This window comes from Lucilia sericata, unplaced genomic scaffold, assembly GCF_015586225.1.
Source record: "Lucilia sericata isolate MDLA Ls3-8-SP2 unplaced genomic scaffold, ASM1558622v1 Contig000407F_arrow, whole genome shotgun sequence".
In the NCBI taxonomy this organism is placed as follows: Eukaryota; Metazoa; Arthropoda; class Insecta; order Diptera; family Calliphoridae; genus Lucilia; species Lucilia sericata.
Genome location: NW_023994425.1, coordinates 301,694 through 321,418, shown reverse-complemented (window position 1 = coordinate 321,418; position 19,725 = coordinate 301,694). Strand labels below are relative to the sequence as shown.

The 19,725-nt window shown below is 30.6% G+C and overlaps 1 protein-coding gene across 6 annotated transcripts; it reads left to right on the top strand.

Annotated features, from left to right (window-relative positions):
- The first annotated feature begins 4,142 nt into the window (after positions 1-4,142).
- On the top strand, positions 4,143-18,695 carry LOC119604583 (syntaxin-4-like). Of its 6 annotated transcripts, none has more exons than XM_037957286.1 (9): positions 4,143-4,324; positions 7,638-7,857; positions 8,013-8,120; positions 13,794-13,887; positions 13,958-14,200; positions 17,795-17,868; positions 17,969-18,106; positions 18,165-18,275; positions 18,347-18,694. In XM_037957286.1, the coding sequence occupies exons 2-9, from the start codon at positions 7,825-7,827 to the stop codon at positions 18,416-18,418; spliced, it is 873 nt and encodes a 290-aa protein (XP_037813214.1). In that variant the 5' UTR covers positions 4,143-4,324; positions 7,638-7,824; the 3' UTR covers positions 18,419-18,694. The 6 variants fall into 6 exon arrangements, with proteins under 6 accessions (XP_037813214.1, XP_037813211.1, XP_037813215.1 ...); XM_037957283.1 differs by having other exon boundaries at positions 4,232-4,366; positions 18,347-18,695; XM_037957287.1 differs by lacking the exon at positions 4,143-4,324 and adding an exon at positions 4,405-4,990 and having other exon boundaries at positions 18,347-18,695.
- The last annotated feature ends 1,030 nt before the right edge of the window (positions 18,696-19,725 follow it).

The following is a 19,725-nucleotide window of genomic DNA, read 5'->3' as shown; positions in this document are numbered from 1 at the left end:
AAAAGTCCTTTTTTAAGTTTTACAAAAAAACTTACAAAAAAGTTTTTTTCACAATCTTTTTACATAAAAACTATTTAATCTTTTTTCTTTATATATTTACAATATGTATAAAAGAGCTTTTTTCACAATAAAGCGCTTTCATAACTGTTTTATTAAAGAATAATAAGAACTTAATTAATTTACTGAACAAATTTTCGTATAAGAAATCGATTTTTGTGTGAAAAAGCAACAAAAATATGTAACATTCCTTTTTCACAATTCAATCTTAATGAGCAGACATACTGTCACTCAAATGTAAATGCATTTTATTTTATTAAACAATTAATTTATTTAAGTTTTACAACTGACTTGATCTTGGACATTTCGTTTAATCATTGAAAAATTAACAAATATTTAACACACCTGTGCCAAGGTAATGTAATTAATTTTCAACTTTTTTCAGCTTTTCCCAAGAACAAGAAAAAATGTTAACCAAAATTAAAGCTTAATATTAAAGATAAATACATTTTTGTTTGTATGTTTGTATGTATTCTCAAAAGCACATTCATTCGAATAACAGTGTTCTTCCATCAATCATCAATCAAACCAATACATTTGGGATCAAAGTGCTTTGTCTTTTTGATATTTATATCAACAACAATTTGTATTTAATCATTTATACATAAGTTAATGATATAGTGGAAATGTTATTTGCAATTTTCTATCTTTGAATACATTTCGTATATAATTAAAATATTTTCTCAATATAATTGCCTTGATTGGTCAAGTAGTGTTGGGGAGCTTGTTTAATGAACAGTAGTAAAATGTTCATATTTATACCCAAATGATTTAACGTTTTGTGCACTAAAGCAATCGCGTAAAATTTGATTGTAGTAGTATAAATTGGGCCCTGGAGTATGGAATTATTATTTATACACAAAGCTTTCTTCCCTGAAATCTTAAACATACATATATATATATATATATATATATATATATATATATATATATATATATATATATATATATACAAGCAATTAAACTTTTTCTAACCCTTGTAATAAACAAATCAAAGAAATAAGTCAAAAATCAGCTAAACCGGTATATATAATATACATATGTATTTGATCTTATATGGATGACAGACACCACCACATTTTCGATTTACTCTTTTTTAAATTTTGAAATTTAAATAATAAAATAATCCATTTAAATCGTATTTTTTGTAAAATATAAAATTATTAGTGATTTCCCCATATTAAGGGACTTCTATTGTTTGCTGGGTTATAAAATTTATTTTACAAATCGAATTGATGGTAATAAAATCCATGACGAAGAGGCGACGTCATACAGACTTTAAGACGACTCTATTGACGCAAATTTCTTTTGATGATTTTTAGTTCTAAAATAAACAGAGCTGGACATCACTAATATTGCAACTTGAAAAACACACACAATCACAAATATCGTTTTAAATTTCAGTTTTACTATAAAACGATTGAAGGACTTTCACAAAAACAGATTTATCATGATGATCACAGGCTTTCATTGTTTTCTCAATGGGGCCATTATTTCTACAGACTGTTTTAGGGCAAACCCCCCTAAATTTTATAACAACAGTCATAACTAGGGTTCTATAAATCGACTTTCGATTAATCGAACAATCGACTTTTTGTCGAAAAGTCGAAGTCGACTATTTTGTTCCAAAAAAGCCGATAACTCGACTATCGTCTGTGAAAAAAGTCGAAAAGTCGACTTTGTGAATAAAAGTCGAAAAGTCTGAAAGTCGAAAAAAGTCGATAAGTCGAAAAAAGTCGAATAAAGTCGAAAAAAGTCGAAGAAAGTCGAAAAAAGTCGAAGAAAGTCGAAAAAAGTCGAAAAGTCGTAAAAAGTCGAAAAGTCGGAAAAAGTCGAAAAAAGTCGGAAAAAGTCGAAAAGTCGGAAAAAGTCGAAAAATCGAAAATTGTAGAAACAAGTCAAAATAGTCAAAAATTTTAAAAAAGTGGAAAAAAAAGTCAAAAACTCTAAAATAGTCGGAAAAACTTGAAAAAAGTCAAAAATAGTCGGAAAAAAGTAGAAAGAAGTCGAAAATAGTCAAAAAGTCGAAAATAGTCAAAAAGTCGAAAAGTCGGAAAAAGTTGAAAAGTCGACTATTTATAAAATACTTATAGTCGAAAAGTCTAAAAGTCGACTTTTATTTAAATGAAAAAAGTCGAAAAATCGACTTTTCATAAAATGCAAAAAGTCGAAAAGTCGACTTTTAACTAAATGAAAAAAGTCGAAAAGTCGACTTTTCGTTTCAACTATAGAACCCTAGTCATAACTCTATTTAAGTATGTATTTCTCAGTGGATCATTGTATTACACTTTTTAAAATTATCAATTTCATACTTGTAAAATTTGTACTACTCAGTATCAAAGTTTCATTGACCCCGCTTTAAATCTTAAATTTGTTTAAGCATTGATAACATTTAGGTAATCCCATGCCTGTATTATGAGCATTTTAATAAGTTCTCATATAAATCAATAATTGAGAATGATGTTAATAAAATAACAACAACATTGCATACTTTAATTGTGCAATACAAAATATTATTAATCATTTGTGGTTGTTGTACATATTGTTTACATGAGAGTGTATTAAAAAGTATTGGCAGAGCTGGAGCTGCGAACCATTACTACTCAGTCTTAATTAATATGCACGCTCGCTAATATAACAACATTCCAAAATGCGAGTAAGACACTAAAGTTGGGAATGGTCGACAAGGAATATACTGCAGAAGTAACTAACAAACTAACTAACTAACTAACTAACTAACTAACTAACTAACTAACTAACTAACTAACTAACTAACTAACTAACTAACTAACTAACTAACTAACTAACTAACTAACTAACTAACTAACTAACTAACTAACTAACTAACTAACTAACTAACTAACTACTAACTAACTAACTAACTAACTAACTAACTAACTAACTAACTAACTAACTAACTAACTAACTAACTAACTAACTAACTAACTAACTAACTAACTAACTAACTAACTAACTAACTAACTAACTACTAACTAACTAACTAACTAACTAACTAACTAACTAACTAACTAACTAACTAACTAACTAACTAACTAACTAACTAACTAACTAACTAACTAACTAACTAACTAACTAACTAACTAACTAACTAACTAACTAACTAACTAACTAACTAACTAACTAACTAACTAACTAACTAAACTAACTAACTAACTAACTAACTAACTAACTAACTAACTAACTAACAAACTAACTAACTAACTAACTAACAAACTAACTGACTAACTAACTAACTAACTAACTAACTAACTAACTAACTAACTAACTAACTAACTAACTAACTAACTAACTAACTAACTACTAACTAACTAACTAACTACTAACTAACTAACTAACTAACTAACTAACTAACTAACTAACTAACTAACTAACTACTAACTAACTAACTAACTAACTAACTAACTATCTAACTAACTAACTAACTTCATCGTAATCAATATACTCAAGGACTTCTGTACCTAAAGATTTCAAATATATGTATATTCAAGGGGTCTTGAGGAATGTTCCCGTTAAGTTTTATAACAATGCGTTAGATACCGCTGTAGTATAAATTTTCGTCAATTACACTCAAACCGTCCAATAAAAGCCCCAATGACGCGGCTGGACGCTTCTAGTATGTAAATAAAACAGTACTGTTGGTTAGTATTGATAAACACAAGAACAAAGGCACCTTATGGGACAAAGTATGAAATATATGTTCTATCCAATAGATTAAGTCGAAGTTTTAATTTCACCAAACCGAAAGCTGGAACAGATTCAGCAAGTATTATTTTAAAGCTACGGAACCTGAATTTTTACCTCTTGCAAACATAAACACAAATGCATAATACACTCCCGATTTTAGTAGAGTAGGTTATATTAAAGTGATTAAAGCTTTATACGGTCTTAATACACACGATTATAAAGAGTATATTTATTATATTATCGGTGTGTGAAATTTGCTAATCGAGATCTGAGAAAAAATAAAAGTTTATTTTTCAAATATTATGTCAGATTTCTTGACTATATTAAGGAATTTTGCGAGTATGGAACTGTGAGTGTCGGAAAGTGTACTAAGTTTAGTTAGAGCAAGGCGAGACGACGACATTATAGAAGCTTACACAGATAAAACTGTTTGTGGAATAAAAAGTAGAATGGAATTGAATTGAATTGTGTGCTAAAAAAAACAGAAGACAAGAAGAGTGTTTGGAATGAATTATTTCTCTTTATGGGTTTTAGTTTAGCACCGTCTATGACAAAGTAAAGTGTAAAGTGAAAAAAAACTATAACAATTGAAAATAATACATACGTGTGTAAAAGCAAAAACTACATAAATTAAAATACAAACAATTACTAAAGCAAAGAAAGCAACAACAATAAGAAATAAGGGCAAAAAATAAAAATAATCAAGAATAACATGACTTGAAATACTTATTTCTTTATTTTGTTTTTAAATATAATTTTTGTGATTTTGTTTTGTGGTATTATTTAGTCATTGAGACGACGATGACTACTAGAGCTACTACTGCTACTATACTAATGACTACCGACTGACTGACAGACAGTATTCCTAAGTGTTTGGCTGCAAATCAATGCTGTTTTTGCACTTGAAACTAAAAGATACAAAAACTATCAGATAAATTTTATTTTATAACATTAATAACAATAAAAAAAACAAAAGATTTATTAAAAAAAGAATTCCAAAGTGTTCCCAAAAACAAAATTACTTAATCTTCTCAAGACTTAACGTTACTAAACGAAATTTTACACTAATTTAAAAAATAAATATTATTAACGGCAACAACAAATTACAAAAAGACCTTCATACTCTCTAGCTTTACCAAAGCAAAATCTTATCAAAAAATTCTGAAATTGTGAAAAAAACTGATAAAAAAACACTCACTAACTGAGGAATTACAACAATTTAAAAAAAGTAACTGAGCAAAAAAAAACTATAGTAAAAAAGTGAAAAAGATAAAAAAAAATTACGTTTAAAAATTATAAAAATAATAATAAAAATTAAACAAATAAATAAATTTGCAGTGGTATTAGTAGTTAACAGTGTTGTCTATTTAGTGCTTTAAGCTATAGTGTTGGTGCTTTTAAAAATTTTTAAGAAGAAGCAATTTTGAATAACATTTTTATATTAATAGTGTTACGTTTAAGCCGAATATTTAATACCCACCACAAAAACATATAACGGAAGAAGTCATAATATTATTAGAAAAAAATTTCGGAGTTCATAGAATTCTCTAATAAGTTTTGGAACGGCAGATTGACGGACAGGTATTTTTCTGTAAATGCTTTTTCTCGTTGAGCGATTAGTCCCATACCAGGCGGTCCTGAGAAGAATATTTTGCTATAAATATAATTGTCATAGTTTGCCGTTCAAAAACTGGATATTTTCTTTTAAATTTTAGATTCCTGATTGAACGATTAGTTTTATTTTAAGTGTTTTTAGTCAAAAGATAATATGTATGTATATTGTAAAAAGTTTTATTGCTCTAGAGTCTAGTGCTGTAATATTCTACTACTTTTGATTACTCAATACTACTCAATACTTTTCGTTTGGGTACTCAATACTACTCGATACTTTTAACGGTTTTATTTTAAATTAAAAACGAGGAATTTTTAATTTTTTTTAAGAAGAGTTAGACCAGACATCACACCTCTTTTGAGACATTTTATTTTTTTTAGATTGCGTCGATAAATATTTGTAACTTTTTAACTATTATTTCAGTGTTTAAATTATTTTTTACATTGATTTGATATTGCTAAGAGTTGCATTTCTAATAATGATATGGTCTACATTAGATTTTAGAGCTGTATTTTTTCACATTATAGCCGTTAAATTTAAATAAGTTAAATCCATATACAAGTCTGAAAGTATTGAGTAACTACTTTTTAGTATTGAGTACCAAAAATAGGGCAAATACTCGATACTCGATACCACTACTCAATACTTTAACAGCACTACTAGAGTCTAGACCTTTGCAGCTGGACGCTATCATTAGTACAGTATCGTGATATATCGAAACAACGATTTTTTACAAATTTCAATTCAAAACTTTTAATCTAGTTCAGTTCTAATTCAGTTCTAGTTCAGTTCTAGTTCAGTTCTAGTTCAGTTCTAGTTCAGTTCTAGTTCAGTTCTAGTTCAGTTCTAGTTCAGTTCTAGTTCAGTTCTAGTTCAGTTCTAGTTCAGTTCTAGTTCAGTTTCTAGTTCAGTTCTAGTTCAGTTCTAGTTCAGTTCTAGTTCAGTTCTAGTTCAGTTCTAGTTCAGTTCTAGTTCAGTTCTAGTTTCAGTTCTAGTTCAGTTCTAGTTCAGTTCTAGTTATTCTAGTTCAGTTAGTTCTAGTTCAGTTCTAGTTCAGTTCTAGTTCAGTTCTAGTTCAGTTCTAGTTCAGTTCTAGTTCAGTTCTAGTTCAGTTCTAGTTCAGTTCTAGTTCAGTTCTAGTTCAGTTCTAGTTCAGTTCTAGTTCAGTTCTAGTTCAGTTCTAGTTCAGTTCTAGTTCAGTTCTAGTTCATTCTAGTTCAGTTCTAGTTCAGTTCTAGTTCAGTTCTAGTTCAGTTCTAGTTCAGTTCTAGTTCAGTTCTAGTTCAGTTCTAGTTCAGTTCTAGTTCAGTTCTAGTTCAGTTCTAGTTCAGTTCTAGTTCAGTTCTAGTTCAGTTCTAGTTCAGTTCTAGTTCAGTTCTAGTTCAGTTCTAGTCAGTTCTAGTTCAGTTCTAGTTCAGTTCTAGTTCAGTTCTAGTTCAGTTCTAGTTCAGTTCTAGTTCAGTTCTAGTTCAGTTCTAGTTCAGTTCTAGTTCAGTTCTAGTTCAGTTCTAGTTCAGTTCTAGTTCAGTTCTAGTTCAGTTCTAGTTCAGTTCTAGTTCAGTTCTAGTTCAGTTCTAGTTCAGTTCTAGTTCAGTTCTAGTTCAGTTCTAGTTCAGTTCTAGTTCAGTTCTAGTTCAGTTCTAGTTCAGTTCTAGTTCAGTTCTAGTTCAGTTCTAGTTCAGTTCTAGTTCAGTTCTAGTTCAGTTCTAGTTCAGTTCTAGTTCAGTTCTAGTTCAGTTCTAGTTCAGTTCTAGTTCAGTTCTAGTTCAGTTCTAGTTCAGTTCTAGTTCAGTTCTAGTTCAGTTCTAGTTCAGTTCTAGTTCAGTTCTAGTTCAGTTCTAGTTCAGTTCTAGTTCAGTTCTAGTCAGTTCAGTTCAGTTCTAGTTCAGTTCTAGTTCAGTTCTAGTTCAGTTCAAGTTCAGTTCTAGTTCAGTTCTAGTTCAATTCTAGTTCAGTTCTAGTTCAGTTCTAGTTCAGTTCAAGTTCAGTTCAAGTTCAGTTCTAGTTCAGTTCTAGTTCAGTTCTAGTTCAGTTCTAGTTCAGTTCTAGTTCAGTTCTAGTTCTGTTCTAGTTCTGTTCTAGTTCTGTTCTAGTTCTGTTCTAGTTCTGTTCTAGTTCTGTTCTAGTTCTGTTCTAGTTCAAATTTTGCAAGGACCAATAATATATTAATATTACGAGTTCTAAGACCAATATTTTGATAAATTTGTTGATGGGTACTTAAATGAAATTTGACTTCTCACAAACTTTTTTAATTATATTTCAGTTAGAGCTTTAATAAATTACAAAAAAAAAACGTTGTCAACACTGTTATTTGACTATTCAATTAACTGTTTTTTCACACTTGCATACCAGACAGACACAACACACAGATACTCTGCTGCTGCTCTCAACTACCTCTGTATATGAACAACTAGAGAACAAACCAAAAAATTAAAAAAAAAAACAAAAAAATGGCAAGAGATCGATTGCCAGAATTAATACAGGTAAGCTAGAGTTATACAATACGCAACGTTATCAACATTGAGCAAAAAAAAAAAATAAAAAAAATACAAAGAAATTTTGAAATAAAATTTAAGAATAAAAAAGTAAAAATTCATTCTTCATTTAACTCATTCATTCGGCTAATTACTTTTCGCAGCGCTCAAACAGCTGTAATTCTACGAATGGTACAACAATATCGTTGGAAAGGCAAAACTCAGCAGCCAATATGCAACAAAATACACCCGTAGATGCCATACTCAATCCGGTAAGTAAATCTAAGAATCTAATAGCGGTCACGAGACTTTTTTTAGCTTTTTATATGTTCTAGTTTTTTGGTTTTTGCTTTGTAAAAATAATTGACCCAGTATTTTAAATTTTTTATTATTCTAAGTATAATTTCATGTACATATGTATGTATGTATGTTTGCATGTAGTTGTTTTCTTCATTTAGAGTGGCATCTTTTTTTAAATAAAAAAAATTTAAAACCAGCTTAAATCTTAAACATTAATAATACCAGTTTGTTTTTACAACAATTAAATTTATTTAATTTATTCTTGTGCTCTTTTTTTCATTTTATTTTTATATTTAATCTATATATATAAAATTCTAACGTTACTGACTGACTGACTGACTGACTGATTCACTGACTGATTCATCATCGCACAGCCTAAACGGTTGAAGCTAAAGAGCTGAAATTTGGACAGGAGGTTGGTCTCCAAATAGATCCACTAAGACGGGATTTTTGGAAATTCGAATGTTTAGGGGGTAAAAAAGGGTAAAAACGGGTAAATTCGGTAACCTTATATCTCCTAAACTAGAAAAGATACAAAAACAGTTTAAAGCTTATCGCCGTTCATTTAAAAAATAAACGGACAGGTATCTGGTACTTTTTTAAAATTCGGCCCCTTTAGGGAATAAACGGGTAAAAACTGTATTTTGGTACTTTTTTCGCACCCCATGTATCTTTTAAACCAGTGCACATTCAAAAAATATTTTTAACTCCTTTATAACTTAACGAAAAAACAAAAATATGAATTTAGTACTTTTTGGATATTCGGACGTTTAAGGGGTTAAAATTGTACCTATTTTTGGTACTTTTTTCATAAAACATTGTTTTTGGTTTATTAACTTATACATATGAATACATAATAACGGGCTCCCACTACGATGTTGCAACTTTTTGGAATAGAATTTTTAATGGGGAGGAAAAAAGTACCAAAAGGGGTAAAAACGGGAAATTTGATTTTATTCAACCAGAATGATCCAATTTAAATAAAATTTTTAAATTTAGAAACACTAAATATCCTAATGGGGTGTTATTTGGAACCCCGGTACCAAGTAATATTTTTTGGTACTTTTCATTCTCCAACTGGTCCTTTTTGAGTTTTCTATGATATTGAAATAGAAACATGAAATTAATAATAAAGGGACTTTTCGCTACTTTTTCGTTCTACACAGGTACTTTTTTGAGTTTTCTTTAAAATTAAACCTAGAAACATGAAATTAAGCATGTAGAGCTCGGAGTAAATGAGAATCTATAAAATGGGACTTTTTGGTACTTTTTCGTTCTTCAAAAGGTACTTTTTGAATTTTCTATAATATTGAACCTAGAAACATGAAATTAAGCATCTAGAGACCGGAGTAATGAGAATCTATAAAAGGGGACTTTTTGGTACTTTTTCGTCCTTCGACTGGTACTTTTTGAGTTTTCTATAAAATTTAACCTAGAAACATGAAATTAAGCATGTAGAGCCCAGAGTAAATGAGAATCTATAATAGGGGACTTTTTGGTACTTTTTCGTCCTTCGACTGGTACTTTTTGAGTTTTCTATAAAATTTAACCTAGAAACATGAAATTAAGCATGCGGAGGCCTTAGTTAATGAGAATCTATAAAAGGGGACTTTTTGGTACTTTTTCGTCCTTCGACTGGTACTTTTTGAGTTTTCTATAAAATTTAACCTAAAAACATGAAATTAAGCATGTAGAGCCCGGAGTAAATGAGAATCTATAAAAGGGGACTTTTTGGAACTTTTTCGTCTTTCGACTGGTACTTTTTGAGTTTTCTATAAAATTTAACCTAGAAACATGAATTTAAGCATGTAGAGCCCAGAGTAAATGAGAATCTATAAAAGGGGACTTTTTGGTACTTTTTCGTCCTTCGACTGGTACTTTTTGAGTTTTCTATAAAATTTAACCTAGAAACATGAAATTTAGCATGTAGAGCCCAGAGTAAATGAGAATCTATAATAAGGGACTTTTAGGTACTTTTTCGTCCTTCGACTGGTACTTTTTGAGTTTTCTATAAAATTTAACCTAGAAACATGAAATTAAGCATGTAGAGCCCTTAGTAAATGAGAATCTATAAAAGGGGACCTTTTGGTACTTTTTCGTCTTTCGACTGGTACTTTTTGAGTTTTCTATAAAATTTAACCTAGAAACATGAAATGAAGCATGTAGAGCCCGGAGTAAATGAGAATCTATAAAAGGAGACTTTTTGGTACTTTTTCGTCCTTCGACTGGTACTTTTTGAGTTTTCTATAAAATTTAACCTAGAAACATGAAATTAAGCATGCGGAATCCTTAGTTAATGAGAATCTATAAAAGGGGACTTTTTTTACTTTTTCATCCTTCGACTGGTACTTTTTGAGTTTTCTATAAAATTTAACCTAGAAACATAAAATTAAGCATGTAGAGCCCAGAGTAAATGAGAATCTATAATAGGTGACTTTTTGGTACTTTTTCGTCCTTCGACTGGTACTTATTGAGTTTTCTATCAAATTAAACCTAGAAACATGAAATTAAGCATGCAGAGCCCTTAGTTAATGAGAATATATAAAAGGGGACTTTTTGGTACTTTTTCGTTCTTCGACTGGTACTTTTTGATTTTTCTATAAAATTGAACCTAAAAACATGAAATTAAGCATATAGAGCCCGGAGTAAATTGGAAACTATAAAAGAGGACCTTTTTGGTACTTTTTTGTTCTTCGATTGGTACTTTTTGATTTTTCTATAAAATTTAACATAGAAACATGAAATTAAGCATGTAGAGCCCGGAGTAAATAAGAATCTATAAAAGGAGACTTTTTTGTACTTTTTCATTCTTCGACTGGTACTTTTTTCAGTTTTTATAAAATTTAACCTAGAAACATAAAATTAAGCATGTAGAGCCTGGAGTAAATTAGAATCTATAAAAGGGGACTTTTTGGTACTTTATCGTACTTCGACTGGTACTTTTTGAGTTTTCAATAAAATTAAACCTAGAAACATGAAATTAAGCATGGAGAGGCCTTAGTTAATGAAAATCTATAAAAGTGAACTTTTTGGCACTTTTTCGTCCTTCGATTGGTACTTTTTGAGTTTTCTATAAAATTCAACCTAAAAACATGAAATTAAGCATATAGAGCCCGGAGTAAATGAGAATCTATAAAAGTGGACTTTTAAGTACTTAAAATTGAGTACTCATATACAATCATCATTTCTTCAAATTAGGGAATTACCAATATTTAAAAATTTGTAATCTTTGTAAAACATATTATTTTTTCCTTGCTAAATGAATAGCCAACATATTTCTCATTCTATAAAAACCCTCGCTAACAAAGTAGCGGGTAATAAGCTAGTAAGTTTATAAAGAAAGAATCTTTATACTAAATTTATTTTTGTATTGTACAGAGAAAGAAAAGCAAACAATTACTAATATTTGTACGAACTCATTTAAACATGCAAACATACATAAATACATACAAAAATGCACGCTCTACTACAAATAAAATCAAGTAAGAAGAAAGTAATACCAACGGTCCAAATCGGTCAGATGAGATACCCTACACTAACTCTTACATCGTTAAAAACTTAAATAGCAAGGGATTACTTAACACTGTGTAACAGCGAAAAATTACTCATTGCATCTTCCAAATTTCATAAGACCTGGTTCACACTGGAACACTTTTTTTGGGAAACTTTTGATTATTGTGTGTGAGAGAAAAATATATATCAACCATTTCTTTCTCTCACACACAAATTCCAAAGTTTCTCAACAAAAGTTTTCCAGTGTGAACCAGGTCTAACTAACCAAACTCCCATATATCCTCTTTAATAGGAAATAGGTTTACCAATAAATCGTTTAGAAAATTAATGATATGTATGTTCTTTGAAAATAAAAAAATCTTTCAGATTTGGTCCAGAAGTGATCGGGACACTTTCCGAAATTCACTTTAAATTTACGATACATGTTTCGATGTTGGTTAAATAAGTTTCGGCATAGCCAAATGTAAAACTTTTCCTTCTGGAGTTATAAATTTAATTGAACTGAAGTCTAATAGATATAATTTGTAAACCATCTCAATGCGATTTTAACGATCTTTGATAGTTTTAAGTTGTTAATTCTTTACGTTTTTACGATAACGGTACTCTAACGGTATGAATCTAAAAGGTAGTTTAACGATAACAGTAACTAGGCGGCAATGGTGACCCAACCTTGATTTTGATAATTAAGTTACTTAATTATTTACTCATACAACCGGAATTTTGTTGTCAACAATTTTTATTTGTAACTACAGATAATGTTCTTTTATTCGAAAACCAGATTTTTTCTGTCATTACATTTGTTTCAAATAGAAATATGTTCTTACATTGTCAGCGGTAGCATTTCGAGAAGATTAAAAAAAATCAGTCATATTCTATGTCTTATAACTATACTTAGTAATGCTTCATATGTATGTATTTCAGTTCAGTTCTTGTTTAATTCTAGTTCAGTTCTATTTCAGTTCTAGATCAGTTCTAGTTCAGTTCTAGTTCATTTCTAGTTCAGTTCTAGTTCAGTTCTAGTTCAGTTCTAGTTCATTTCTAGTTCAGTTCTAGTTCAGTTCTAGTTCAGTTCTAGTTCAGTTCTAGTTCAGTTCTAGTTCAGTTCTAGTTCAGTTCTAGTTCAGTTCTGGTTCAGTTCTAGTCAGTAGTTCAGTTCTAGTTCAGTTCTAGTTCAGTTCTAGTTCAGTTCTAGTTCAGTTCTAGTTCAGTTCTAGTTCAGTTCTAGTTCAGTTCTAGTTCAGTTCTAGTTCAGTTCTAGTTCAGTTCTAGTTCAGTTCTAGTTCAGTTCTAGTTCAGTTCTAGTTCAGTTCTAGTTCAGTTCTAGTTCAGTTCTAGTTCAGTTCTAGTTCAGTTCTAGTTCAGTTCTAGTTCAGTTCTAGTTCAGTTCTAGTTCAGTTCTAGTTCAGTTCTAGTTCAGTTCTAGTTCAGTTCTAGTTCAGTTCTAGTTCAGTTCTAGTTCAGTTCTAGTTCAGTTCTAGTTCAGTTCTAGTTCAGTTCTAGTTCAGTTCTAGTTCAGTTCTAGTTCAGTTCTAGTTCTAGTTCAGTTCTAGTTCAGTTCTAGTTCAGTTCTAGTTCAGTCTAGTTCAGTTCTAGTTCAGTTCTAGTTCAGTTCTAGTTCAGTTCTAGTTCAGTTCTAGTTCAGTTCTAGTTCAGTTCTAGTTCAGTTCTAGTTCAGTTCTAGTTCAGTTCTAGTTCAGTTCTAGTTCAGTTCTAGTTTATCTGAACGAAGCATAGGTAAAAATAAATAGTTTCAGTTTAAAAATAAACTTTAAATGTTAATATTAGATAATTTTTAAATATTTTCATTAAATATTTGTTTAATTAAAGTTCAAAGCAATTACAAGATTAAATAACTTAATATTAAAACATCTAGTAACAATTTAAATTTGAGAGGTAGATTATATTGAAAACATACTTTACGTGCTTAGTATACATTCTATTTTCCAAAAGTAAATTATTTTAGATAAAGCCTAAACAGATTTAAATTTAAATACCAAAATAATCGTTTAAAATTAAACCTTAAACAACACATTAATCATTAAGTCAATAAAATCTCAATATGTTAATTAAATAAAAACGTTTTACAGATATTCTCATACATATTCTTTTTCTTTAATTTAAATAATTGATAGTATTCGGAAATACGCACACACTTAGCACAAATAGCAGCAAATTTGGAGTCAATGAATCGTATGACACAGGCAGCAAACATACGAAGTTTTAATGGTAAATATTTGAATTCTTAATTCATTTTAAATTGTAACGAAATCTCTTTTATTTTGTTTTGTTTCGTTAGAAAATGAAATGGATCAATTGCGAAAACACAATCTACGTTTGGGTAATCAATTGATGACAAAATTTCAGGAGTTCAAAGCAAATCTACCGGCAGAAAATGATTATACGCTAGAGGCGCGCATGAAGAGAACTCTGTTCTATGGCCTGCATCAGAGTTATATAAATATGTGGACCAAGAATGAGACATTCTTACAGAATTATGAACAGAAGTTGAAGAAAAATTTACAAATGCAATCCAAGATAAGTGAGTACTTGGTAAAAGAAGGAAAAATGTTTAGTATACTTAAAGGAGTAGGATGCAAAGTTTAAACTTTGGTTAAAAATTTGTATTTCGAGATCCAGCAGTATTTTATAATTACCTAGGTACAAGGTACTTTTTGTTGTTAGTTCTAGTTCAGTTCCAATTCAGTTCCAGTTCAGTTTTTAGTCAGTTCTAGTTCAGTTTTTATTCAGTTCTAGTTCAGTTCTAGTTCTAGTTCAGTTCTAGTTCAGTTCTAGTTCAGTTCTAGTTCAGTTCTAGTTCAGTTCTAGTTCAGTTCTAGTTCAGTTCTAGTTCAGTTCTAGTTCAGTTCTAGTTCAGTTCTAGTTCAGTTCTAGTTCAGTTCTAGTTCAGTTCTAGTTCAGTTCTAGTTCAGTTCTAGTTCAGTTCTAGTTTAGTTCTAGTTCAGTTCTAGTTCAGTTCTAGTTCAGTTCTAGTTCAGTTCTAGTTCAGTTCTAGTTCAGTTCTAGTTCAGTTCTAGTTCAGTTCTAGTTCAGTTCTAGTTCAGTCTCAGTTCAGTTCTAGTTCAGTTCTAGTTCAGTTCTAGTTCAGTTCTAGTTCAGTTCTAGTTCAGTTCTAGTTCAGTTCTAGTTCAGTTCTAGTTCAGTTCTAGTTCAGTTCTAGTTCAGTTCTAGTTCAGTTCATGTTCTAGTTCAGTTCTATTTCAGTTCTAGTTCAGTTCTATAGTTCAGTTCTAGTTCAGTTTAGTTCAGTTCTAGTTCAGTTCTAGTTCAGTTCTAGTTCAGTTTCTAGTTCAGTTCTAGTTTCAGTCTAGTTCAGTTCTAGTTCAGTTCTAGTTCAGTTCTAGTTCAGTTCTAGTCAGTTCTAGTTCAGTTCTAGTTCAGTTCTAGTCAGTTCTAGTTCAGTTCTAGTTCAGTTCTAGTTCAGTCTAGTTCAGTTCTAGTTTCAGTTCTAGTTCCAGTTCTAGTCAGTTCTAGTTCAGTTCTAGTTCAGTTCTAGTTTCAGTTCTAGTTCAGTTCCTAGTTCAGTTCTAGTTCAGTTCTAGTTCAGTTTCTAGTTCAGTTCTAGTTCAGTTTCTAGTTCAGTTCTAGTTCAGTTCTAGTTCAGTTCTAGTCAGTTCTAGTCAGTTCTAGTTCAGTTCTAGTTCAGTTCTAGTTCAGTTCTAGTTCAGTTCTAGTTCAGTTCTAGTTCAGTTCTAGTTCAGTTCTAGTTCAGTTCTAGTTCATTTCTAGTTCAGTTCTAGTTCAGTTCTAGTTCAGTTCTAGTTCAGTTCTAGTTCAGTTCTAGTTCAGTTCTAGTTCAGTTCTAGTTCAGTTCTAGTTCAGTTCTAGTTCAGTTCTAGTTCAGTTCTAGTTCAGTTCTAGTTCAGTTCTAGTTCAGTTCTAGTTCAGTTCTAGTTCAGTTCTAGTTCAGTTCTAGTTCAGTTCTAGTTCAGTTCTAGTTCAGTTCTAGTTCAGTTCTAGTTCAGTTCTAGTTCAGTTCTAGTTCAGTTCTAGTTCAGTTCTAGTTCAGTTCTAGTTCAGTTCTAGTTCAGTTCTAGTTCAGTTCTAGTTCAGTTCTAGTTCAGTTCTAGTTCAGTTCTAGTTCAGTTCTAGTTCAGTTCTAGTTCAGTTCTAGTTCAGTTCTAGTTCAGTTCTAGTTCAGTTCTAGTTCAGTTCTAGTTCAGTTCTAGTTCAGTTCTAGTTCAGTTCTAGTTCAGTTCTAGTTCAGTTCTAGTTCAGTTCTAGTTCAGTTCTAGTTCAGTTCTAGTTCTAGTTCAGTTCTAGTTCAGTTCTAGTTCTAGTTCAGTTCTAGTTCAGTTCTAGTTCAGTTCTAGTTCAGTTCTAGTTCAGTTCAGTAGTTCTAGTTCTAGTTCAGTTCTAGTTCAGTCTAGTTCAGTTCTAGTTCAGTTCTAGTTCAGTTCTAGTTCAGTTCTAGTTCAGTTCTAGTTTCAGTTCTAGTTCAGTTCTAGTTCAGTTCTAGTTCAGTTCTAGTTCAGTTCTAGTTCAGTTCTAGTTCAGTTCTAGTTCAGTTCTAGTTCAGTTCTAGTTCAGTTCTAGTTCAGTTCTAGTTCAGTTCTAGTTCAGTTTAGTTCAGTTCTAGTCAGTTCTAGTCAGTCTAGTTCAGTTCTAGTTCAGTTCTAGGTTCAGTTCTAGTTCAGTTCTAGTTCAGTTCTAGTTCAGTTCTAGTTCAGTTCTAGTTCAGTTCTAGTTCAGTTCTAGTTCAGTTCTAGTTCAGCTTCTAGTTCAGTTCTAGTTCAGTTCTAGTTCAGTTCTAGTGTCAGTTCTAGTTCAGTTCTAGTTCAGTTCAGTTCAGTTCTAGTTCAGTTCTAGTTCAGTTCTAGTTTCAGTTCTAGTTCAGTTCTAGTTCAGTTCTAGTTCAGTTCTAGTTCAGTTCTAGTTCAGTTCTAGTTCAGTTCTAGTTCAGTTCTAGTTCAGTTCTAGTTCAGTTCTAGTTCAGTTCTAGTTCAGTTCTAGTTCAGTTCTAGTTCAGTTCTAGTTCAGTTCAGTTCATTTCGAGTTCAGTTCTAGTTCAGTTCTAGTTCAGTTCTAGTGTCTAGTTCAGTTCTAGTTCAGTTCTAGTTCAGTCTAGTTCAGTTCTAGTTCAGTTCTAGTTCAGTTCTAGTTCAGTTCTAGTTCAGTTCTAGTTCAGTTCTAGTCAGTTCTAGTGTCAGTTCTAGTTCAGTTCTAGTTCAGTTCTAGTTCAGTTCTAGTTCAGTTCTAGTTCAGTTCTAGTTCAGTTCTAAGGTGGTTCTAGTTCTAGTTCAGTTCTAGTTCAGTTCTAGTCAGTTCTAGTTCAGTTCTAGTTCAGTTCTAGTTCAGTTCTAGTTCAGTTCTAGTTCAGTTCTAGTTCAGTTCTAGTTCAGTTCTAGTTCAGTTCTAGTTCAGTTCTAGTTCAGTTCTAGTTCAGTTCAGTTCTAGTTCAGTTCTAGTTCAGTTCTAGTTCAGTTCTAGTTCAGTTCTAGTTCAGTTCTAGTTCAGTTCTAGTTCAGTTCTAGTTCAGTTCTAGTTCAGTTCTAGTTCAGTTCTAGTTCAGTTCTAGTTCAGTTCTAGTTCAGTTCTAGTTCAGTTCTAGTTCAGTTCTAGTTCAGTTCTAGTTCAGTTCTAGTTCAGTTCTAGTTCAGTTCTAGTTCAGTTCTAGTTCAGTTCTAGTTCAGTTCTAGTTCAGTTCTAGTTCAGTTCTAGTTCAGTTCTAGTTCAGTTCTAGTTCAGTTCTAGTTCAGTTCTAGTTCAGTTCTAGTTCAGTTCTAGTTCAGTTCTAGTTCAGTTCTAGTTCAGTTCTAGTTCAGTTCTAGTTCAGTTCTAGTTCAGTTCTAGTTCAGTTCTAGTTCAGTTCTAGTTCAGTTCTAGTTCAGTTCTAGTTCAGTTCTAGTTCAGTTCTAGTTCGTTCTAGTTCAGTTCTAGTTCAGTTCTAGTTCAGTTCTAGTTCAGTTCTAGTTCAGTTCTCAGTTCAGTTCTAGTTCTAGTTCAGTTCTAGTTCAGTTCTAGTTCAGTTCTAGTTCAGTTCCAGTTCAGTTCTAGTTCAGTTCTAGTTCAGTTCTAGTTTAGTTCTAGTTCAGTTCTAATTCAGTTCTAGTTCAGTTTTGGAATAACTATTCAATTTTTTTTATCAATTTCCGTTGACATTTTCTATTTTCAGTCAATTGTAATGCCACCGAAGAAGAAATCGAAGAATTAATTGCCAATAAACAAACTAGTCTATTTGTAGGAAATGTAAGTTCTGGTATTGAAATCACATTTGCCAAATTGACAACAAATTATGTTATCGTTAATGTAGCTTTCTTTCGCCAATATTTCATTTCTATCCATATAGATTTTAGAAGAAACCGAAAAGGAACGCAAAACACTACAAGATCTCATGGATCGTTTCAATGAACTGAAGAAACTAGAGAAATCCATAGAAGAAGTGCATGCATTATTTTTGCGGATACAATGTTTAGTTATGGAACAGGTAATACACTTTTTTTCAAAATATCTATAAAAATTTTAACTGACCTTCCGTAATTTAGAGTGAAACCATACAACGTGTTGAGTTCCATGCCCAACAGGCCACTCTGTTCGTGGACAAGGGTGCTGATGAACTGGAAAAAGCTGATAAATTACATAAAAAAGCTTTGAAGGTAAAATTTGTTAATGAAATTTCTTAATAATTTAATTCAATAAATTAATTTTAATTTTTTTTTAATTTTAGAAAAAGGTGATGCTTATTTTAATTGCTATTGTTGTATTACTGGTGCTAATTTTAATTGGTGTATTTTTGTGATGTCTTTTTTAATTAATTTTTCGTTTTAGTTTTAAACTATTTAAGTACTTTATGTTATAAGTTAATTTAACTTATTTGTGTGCAAAATAAGAAAAAGTATTAAAGTCCAAAGAATGTCAATTTATACTAAACGGAAGTGTCACTTTCGTTTAAGGAAATTTAAAACTGAATAAAATAATGAAAGTTTATTTAGAAAATATAATTAAATTTTATTATAAAATTATTTAAAATGATATAAGTTGATTAAGTTATTCGAAAGTTTTCCGAAATATAATAACAAATCTTGAGCTTTTAGTCTATTGACTTTTCAGGTATTTCTTTATTTTTTCCAAGAAATTATATTGTAAATTGTTTATGATCACTTATTTGTTTAAACTTTTTGTATCAACAAATAAAGGATGTTTCAAAATGTGCAATTAAATTTTGCTATAAAGTCTTTGTAAAATTGATTTTTGTTTAATGAGTTCTTCTATACAGAACTCTATTAGTTCAAATCTTGGGACACCCTTTTCACATTTAAATAAACATGTGTATATTGAACTTCTTTTTTTTTTAAAGTTGCAATTTATTTGCATAAAACAACAATATTTTTCCACATAATTTCAATGAGATAAACAAATTCTGTGCATTTTATTTATTAACAAAGAACATTTTGGTTTTCATACTGGTAATTTGGTTTAAATATTAACAAACCTGTTATTATTCTGACTAAAATAAATTGGTATTCAGCGCTGTAAACAATTGAGGGAATTAACCGCCACGATGTAGTTCAAAAACACATAAAGCGCGATAAGGCGTTAAAAGTATCTAAGACGTTATAGAAATGTCTAAAATGGAGACAATACTAGTTTCCTGGTCAAAGTCTATAAAAATAAAGGAATGTGTAAACTGGATTAGAACCAAATAAGAGTTGTATATTCGGCTGTGCCGAATCTTATATACCCTTCACCATGATGTGTTTAAGAACGAAACACAAAACATAAAAGCCAAAAAGTTCCAGTCACAGCACGAAATAGTACCGCAAATCCTTTGAAGAAGGAAAAAGTACTAAAAAGTCCCCTTTTATATGTTCCCGCTCACTAAATTTCATGTTTCTAGGTTCAATATTATAGAAGATTCAAAAAGTACCTTTTGAGGAACGAAAACGTACCCAAAATTCCCTTTTATAAGTTCTCATTTACTCCATGCTCATGTTTTTAGGTTCAATATTATAGAAAATTCAAAAAGTACCTTTTGTAGAACAAAAAAAGTACCAAAAAGTCCCATTTTATAGGTTCTCACATAATCTAGGCTCTACATGCTTAAAT

What these genes read in the sequence shown, in the direction of transcription:
- LOC119604583 (XM_037957283.1), top strand. Translation starts at nt 7,825, where the DNA reads ATGGCAAGAGATCGATTGCCAGAATTAATACAG. An exon ending in TAGATGCCATACTCAATCCG is followed by an intron (nt 8,121 to 13,793) that starts GTAAGTAAATCT and finishes AATAATTGATAG; the next exon opens with TATTCGGAAATACGCACACA. An exon ending in CTAGTCTATTTGTAGGAAAT is followed by an intron (nt 17,869 to 17,968) that starts GTAAGTTCTGGT and finishes CTATCCATATAG; the next exon opens with ATTTTAGAAGAAACCGAAAA.